At 40.9% G+C, this 7,914-nt stretch overlaps 1 protein-coding gene across 2 annotated transcripts in view; it reads right to left on the reverse strand.

The window, feature by feature from the left end:
* Positions 1–7,914, reverse strand: part of radil2b (Ras association and DIL domains 2b) — a 44,795-nt gene that overhangs the window by 26,805 nt on the left and 10,076 nt on the right. For both annotated transcript variants that reach the window (XM_084435074.1, XM_084435075.1), the window contains exons 5-8: positions 6,318–6,896; positions 3,108–3,145; positions 2,840–3,000; positions 988–1,100 (exon numbers count right to left, since the gene is read on the reverse strand). In XM_084435074.1, coding sequence (XP_084291200.1) covers positions 988–1,100; positions 2,840–3,000; positions 3,108–3,145; positions 6,318–6,896 — 891 coding nt within the window. The remainder of the gene's footprint in view (positions 1–987; positions 1,101–2,839; positions 3,001–3,107; positions 3,146–6,317; positions 6,897–7,914) is intronic.

Here is a 7,914-nt window from a genome sequence, read left to right on the forward strand (position 1 = left end):
CAACCACATTCACAAGGCCAGTGTTTTTCTAGGCCTGCTAACCTGACTTCCTGATAATGAGTTATTCATCACAGACAGCCACACTGAAACAAGCTTACAGGGCTCTTTTGCCTAAAGATAGAGTCTGATTACTGTTCTTATGTACAATCTGTAATACCATCGAGTTGATTATATGAAACATAAACGCTTTTGTGGTGTAAAGAAAGATAGTGACCCTATTTTCACTGCATTGACATTAAGGACAGAATCCACTCAAACCTGCATGAAATTACAACTCACCCAATCTATTTTCTAAACGCATATTGTAGATCTCAATGTAAACAATTAGTCTGTGCATGTTAAGGTTTTTTTTTTTTTTTACCTATCAAAATCTGACTCCAGTCGTCTAGTCTGCTTAAAGTTTCCCTGTGGTCAATAATTGTATCCTTTAAAACTCATCTTTGATCACCAAAATGACATATTTAAATGTTTTTTCCTTGAAAATAATTCTTCATGTCTTAAAATATCTTGAATGTAACTCGACACCCTTGCCTCATTTAGTATGCATGGCTCTATGAATATGCAAATGAGCCCCGCCTCCACTCACTCACTCAGCTCAGAGATCCACTGGTTGACGATCACACGTTGATCTGATTGGTTACAAGGTAGTTTGTGACGTCAGAAACACCAGCGATTTCAAAGCGTGTGTTTGAGACTGTCTTTGGTTCACTGCAGTTTTAAGGAGGAAATACTCAGCAATGGTGTCGACTTATGAATTTACACATGCTTTGTCTTAAAGCAGATTAAAAACACCACATAGACACACAAACAACATTAAAAGCTGGATTTTCACCACAGGGGGACTTTAACATGTTAAATAAAACGGATAGTTCACCCAAAACAACATTGGACCCCATTGACTTTCATTGTATGGACAAAAAAACACTTGCACAAACAGATTTTGACAGAATGTTAATTTTTTCTCTTTAAATATGAAGATGTCCTGACCTTGGTGAGATAATAGACACACTGCTGGAAGGTGAACATAAGAACCTCCTCCAGAACCGTCATGGCCTCTTCGCTGGCCGACCGCACCGACGAAAGCCGAAGCTCCAGAACCGCTAAAATACAACCAGAGACATGCAAAGCCACTGAATCTGAACCGACACATCACATTATTCTAGTGCTGGCAATTGATTAAAAAAATTTACTCGATTAATCACACATTTTTCTGTGATTAATCGTGATTAATCGCAATTAAAAACATGTTTATATGTTTTTAACATATTTTATCATTTAATAATTTCACAGTTAATCTCCAAATTAATGTAGAAACAACATTAACACAGTTTAAAACTTGTTTAATGGGATCTTTATATGAATGAAGGTCAGCATTACTGATATTAATACAGCTACTGATGTCTCAATGAAAGATGCCCCCCCCCCCCCTCTTATATTTTAATTATAGCCTTTCAACATTATTGAAAGCCAGATTTTATTAGGCTTCAAAAAATATAACAACTTATAATTTAAGTGAACTTCAAACAATCCTCACATAAATTGAATAAAGTTACATTTGCTATTACAATACAGAAATTTAATAAAGTTATCAAACAGTCTGAACTGCATAAATGATAAATTAAATATAGACTAATCTTTATTAAAGCTACAAAGTTCTTTAGTCAAGTGCAGGGAGATTCTTTTATTAACTTTAATGACACACAGCATTAGTGGCCGCTGTCCCTTTAAGACTCGGATCTCACACGCGTCTCATTCTCTCACAACTCTTTACGTTCATTTAAGACTTTATTTAACTCATTTAAGACTGAGGATATTCGACACAACGGAAATTTGGCATAAATGTGTGTGTTTTTGTTCGTTCAAGCACGAAAGCGAACTTCCTGTGCGCACGATACTGGCGCGCGTCTTTCTGACTGTGCGTCGTGTGTGTGTCTGTGTCACAATATAGGACATTCACAGGCAGTGTGTTCCCTTTTGTCTTGTCGCGCTTGAATGGTTTAGAAGTATTTGCATGAACGAGCGTGATCATATAGCTAATGTAACGCTAGCCAAAGGATGACAGAAAAAAATAACGGATGCTGCGTTAATTGCGTTAAATATTTAATAAAAAAAAAAATTTGGACAAATATGAATGGCATGCTAACGCATTAACGCTGCACGATTAATCGCAATGAAACCGCACACGATTTGGCAAAGGCTGTGATTATTTTAGGCTCAGTTTGTCAGTTCAGAACAGATGATCGGTAGTAAACGCTCCATCTGAACACCAGAGGGCGTCTCACACACACACACACACACTTACACACTTACACACACACACACACACACTCACACTCACACACACACCCCGCAGAAGTACAATCACACACATCATTCCAGGAAACACACTCTCGGTCTCTGAATAAACAGAAGATTGAGACACTTTGATTAAACATGAGTAATAAACACACGACTGCCTTATTCTGTGTCAGAAGCACATCATCTCACAGGAGGAGCTCAGCTGTCCTCATGAAGAGAGTTTGGAGGAAAAGTGTGTTATTAATGTCGTCTTTTGTTGGACAAGAGGTTCATAAATGCGTCTCATGTCTGGAAAGATGTTTGACACGTGTTGCTTTTCCAAATGCTCGTTATAAGCGACTCAAACTCAGAGCTTTCAGAGTGAGCCGCGTTTCCTGAGCCGTACGTCACTGACAAGCTGCACATTACACACACAGACTTTGCCATTTCATAATCATGATAAGCCAAGTGCGATTACATGTAAATTGCGATTAATCGTGCAGCCCTAACGGACACATAACAACATTATTCACATAAGAACGCATTTGATTTTGAACTCTACCAATGCAGTCTTCCTCCTCCTCCTCTTCCTCCTGAGAGATCCCGTGCAGAAGACGAGGAAGATCCTGGTGAATGAAGTGAAGGATCTCGATGGAGTTGGCCATCCACAGCACCAGCGGCTCCAGGCCCCGGATCAGCCAGTCTTCCGCTTCTGAGTCACGTCTGCTTGCGTCACAAGAGTCAGGAAAATCTGGTTTTAATGTAAGCTGAGATATTGAATTTTAATTCCTCTGGTTATGAATTGATGAGAAACAAGTTCCTGTTCTTACATTTCAGGCTGCAGCGCTGCAAGTTCTTTCGCCTTTTCCTGTATTACGGTATAAAAGATACACAACACAACAACATTTTATAGCGTGATGATATAGCTTTTCATTTACTGACCCTCTTGTAGCTCAAATTCATTTTACTTTCTATTTTTCACAAAACACAAAAGGAGAAAATTTGAAGACTTTCAATGCAGTTTCAATGAGGACCGAAGCCTTTGTGTTTCATAAAGAATGAAAAAGCACCAGGAAAGTCATTCATTACACTTAGGGATGCACCGATATGAACATTTTGGCCGATACCGATAATTCTTTATATTTGAAAACCGATAACCGATATATTGGCTGATAAATCTAAATCAAACTTTTTAAATTACATTTTTGAGAGCCTGATTACAAAAACAAAAGTCTCATAATTTCCCAAGCACACAATTGTAATAATGTTCTCATGATAATATTATGTAGCCGATATGACAGACTTGCGCTGATCATGTTGCACTTAAATGTATTTTCCTTTTTTGAAGTGATTCAATCATATTTCAAGCAATTCAAAACCATCGTGTTGAACAGTGGCATCTGAAGTGTCTCTGCTGAACGAGATAATACATTATTTATCAGTTTTAATATATCGGCCAAATTTTCTAATCAGGCCAATAACATTAAAAATGATCATATATCAGCAGATACCGATATGGTGGCCGATATATCATGCATCCCTAATAACACTTGACTCATCTGCTATATTACAAGTACCGTCCTCAAATATAAAGGGATAGTTCACCCAAAAATGGACATTTTGTCATAATTTATTCTCCCTCATGTCGTTCCAAACCTGAATGACTTTCTTTGTCCCGCTGAACATAAAAGAATATATTTTGAAGAATCTTCAGTTTCGGTTCCCATTGACTTGCATTGTAATTTTTGCCCATACAGTGGAAGTCAATGGGAACCAAAATTCTTTAGTATACCAATATCTTCTTTTGCGTTCCACAAAAGAAAGAAAGGTTTGAAACAGCATGAGGGAAAGTAAATAATGACACAGTGTTCATTGGGGTGAACTATCTCTTTAATAGGCCAGATTTTCATTTCAGTCATTGAATCATTCACTAAGCCGATTCATTAAACCATCTGATTAATTCAGGATTTAATCATACTAATGTGGGAAAATAATTCATAAAAGTTGGTCTCGTTTAAATATAATATAAATGTATGAGGTGGCGAGGGGGGCTTTTTTTTCTTTTTTACTCGCACAATATTGACACAAATGAAAGCTGCAGTCCGTAGTTTTTCCTCTTTGTCGCCATCTCTGTTCGAAATCTGCAATTGCAGTTATTCGCGGAATTATCCACTTTACATGAGTTGTGCCTCGGCACGGCACAGCGCGGATGAATCCAGTGTTTTGAGGAGAACGTGCGGCTGTCAGTCACAGATCCTGGCATTCGCAATCACAGATTATACTTTTGGAAGTATGACCAACATAAGAATTTTAACTGGAAAATATTCTGAACGAGTTACATCCACTTTTGTTCTGACCGACTAAGGGGAAAAAAGCATTGCAGTAAATCACGCTGATTAAATCTAACGATGGCTTATCATATCACGTCAAACCATGCAAATTATACTTCGTTCTCAAATTGTTAATGTTAACAACATCAGCACTGCGTGACATTATAGATATTATCCCTTCCGATATTATCCTTGTTTTCGTATGGGCCGGTTGCAGTCTCTCTTTTCTGTAGCCGCTCCGAAGTCTTTTGCGTTTTACAACGAGTGAATCTCCAGTTAGTGATTGTCGTCTGAACCTTTCTCGATCCGCCATCGAATTGCTAAGTTGAATTATATCAAGTGCTGTGAGAAAAGGCTATAAATCTCCACCTCCAACATCCTCACACTCATAGCCGACTAGCCGAGACTCTTCTTTATGTGGACAGATGTGACGTTATGTGGACAGATGTGACTTTATGTGGACAGATGTGACGTTATGTGGACAGATGTGACTATGTGGACAGATGTGACGGAATGTGGACAGATGTGACTTTAAGTGGACAGATGTGACGTTATGTGTACAGATGTGATGTTATGTGGACAGATGTGACTATGTGGACCGATGTGACGGAATGTGGACAGATGTGACTTTAAGTTGACAGATGTGACGTTATGTGTACAGATGTGATGTTATGTGGACAGATGTGACTATGTGGACCGATGTGACGGAATGTGGACAGATGTGACTTTAAGTGGACAGATGTGACGTTATGTGTACAGATGTGATGTTATGTGGACAGATGTGACTATGTGGACCGATGTGACGGAATGTGGACAGATGTGACTTTAAGTGGACAGATGTGACGTTATGTGTACAGATGTGATGTTATGTGGACAGATGTGACTATGTGGACCGATGTGACGGAATGTGGACAGATGTGACGTTATGTGGACAGATGTGACGTTATGTGTACAGATGTGACTTTATGTGTACAGATGTGACTTTATTTGTACAGATGTGACGTTATGTGGACAGATGTGACTTTATGTGTACAGATGTGACGTTATGTGGACAGATGTGACGTTATGTGGTGACGTTATGTGGACAGATGTGACTTTATGTGTACAGATGTGACTTTATGTGGACAGATGTGACTTTATGTGTACAGATGTGACGTTATGTGGACAGATGTGACGTTATGTGTACAGATGTGACGTTATGTGGACAGATGTGACTTTATGTGTACAGATGTGACGTTATGTGGACAGATGTGACGTTATGTGTACAGATGTGACTATGTGGACAGATGTGACTTTATGTGTACAGATGTGACTTTATGTGGACAGATGTGACTTTATGTGGACAGATGTGACGTTATGTGGACAGATGTGACGTTATGTGGACAGATGTGACTTTATGTGGACAGATGTGACGTTATGTGGACAGATGTGACGGAATGTGGACAGATGTAACGTTATGTGTACAGATGTGACGTAATGACGCAAAGACATGCTCGAATTTCCCGCGGAAATCCACCAGTACCACTGGAATTAAACACATTATTACAAGCTTACCGTTCTGAATCAGCTACGGCAAGCAGAGAGTTCTGAACACTGGCTGGTTATGCACTTGCTCAAACATTTATTTTGGATTATTTTTAACCCCCCAAAAATTTACGGGATGCAGCTTTAAGTTAAATGAAGTAAGTTGAAATGACTGAACAGACTGACCCACACGAGCGTCTGAAGCCGATTGGCTGTGTGTAACAGGAGTCTTCGGAGGGCCGGCATGGAGAAGTGATTGACGGATTGCTGAAAACACAAACACAGCAGGAACGCAGCGCTCAGTTTGTGTGTGTCTTTATCCTGATCAGCCGTGGAGAAGATCAACTCCAGGACCCGGGATTCGTGTTCAACATCATACGCCAGAGCCAGTTCTGCTCCCTCCGGGTCTCTGAAGCCTCGGGGCCTTCTGGATTTCTCCGACAGCACACACACTTGACAGAGAGCTGGGCGTTCAGAAGTCGGGTCTTTATACATGAAGAGGTAATGATGTCCGAGGCCGATGACGTCTCCCGAGCGCAGCTCCACCTCGTGACGGACAGCGCATCCGTTCCTCTTCACTTCGGCTCCGTCGAGGGGTTTCAGGAGCGTCACGGGTTTCACGCCGAGGCGTCGGACGAGACAGTGACGAGGAAGCAGATCCGGAGCCCAGAGATTCAGGAGTTCTGAGTCGCTCTCGGACTCGGTCTGATCGACACGCCGTCCGAATACTGAGCTGCTGTTGATCAGGGGATAGATGACAAAATCCTGAGGAGACAAGGAAGTGCATTCTCAGAATAAACCCGATCAGGTGATCAGGATCAGGTCTTCATCAGCCTGAAGGGGTTTATTCTGAGATAACACACACACCTGAAGGGGTTTATTCTGAGATAACACACACACCTGAAGGGGTTTATTCTGAGATAACACACACACCTGAGGGGGTTTATTCTGAGATAACAGACACACCTGAGGGGGTTTATTCTGAGATAACAGACACACCTGAGGGGGTTTATTCTGAGATAACACACACACCTGAGGGGGTTTATTCTGAGATAACAGACACACCTGAGGGGGTTTATTCTGAGATAACACACACACCTGAGGGGGGTTATTCTGAGATAACACACACACCTGAGGGGGTTTATTCTGAGATAACACACACACCTGAGGGGGTTTATTCTGAGATAACAGACACACCTGAGGGGGTTTATTCTGAGATAACACACACACCTGAGGGGGTTTATTCTGAGATAACACACACAACCTGAGGGGGTTTATTCTGAGATAACACACACACCTGAGGGGGTTTATTCTGAGATAACAGACACAACCTGAGGGGGTTTATTCTGAGATAACACACACACCTGAGGGGGTTTATTCTGAGATAACACACACACCTGAGGGGGTTTATTCTGAGATAACAGACACACCTGAGGGGGTTTATTCTGAGATAACACACACACCTGAGGGGGTTTATTCTGAGATAACACACACACCTGAGGGGGTTTATTCTGAGATAACAGACACACCTGAGGGGGTTTATTCTGAGATAACACACACACCTGAGGGGGTTTAATCTGAGATAACACACACACCTGAGGGGGTTTATTCTGAGATAACAGACACAACCTGAGGGGGTTTATTCTGAGATAACACACACACCTGAGGGGGTTTATTCTGAGATAACACACACACCTGAGGGGGTTTATTCTGAGATAACACACACACCTGAGGGGGTTTAATCTGAGATAACACACACACCTGAGGGGGTTTATTCTGAGAT

Source organism: Rutilus rutilus (genome assembly GCF_951802725.1).
Source record: "Rutilus rutilus genome assembly, chromosome: 16".
Classification (NCBI taxonomy): domain Eukaryota; kingdom Metazoa; phylum Chordata; class Actinopteri; order Cypriniformes; family Leuciscidae; genus Rutilus; species Rutilus rutilus.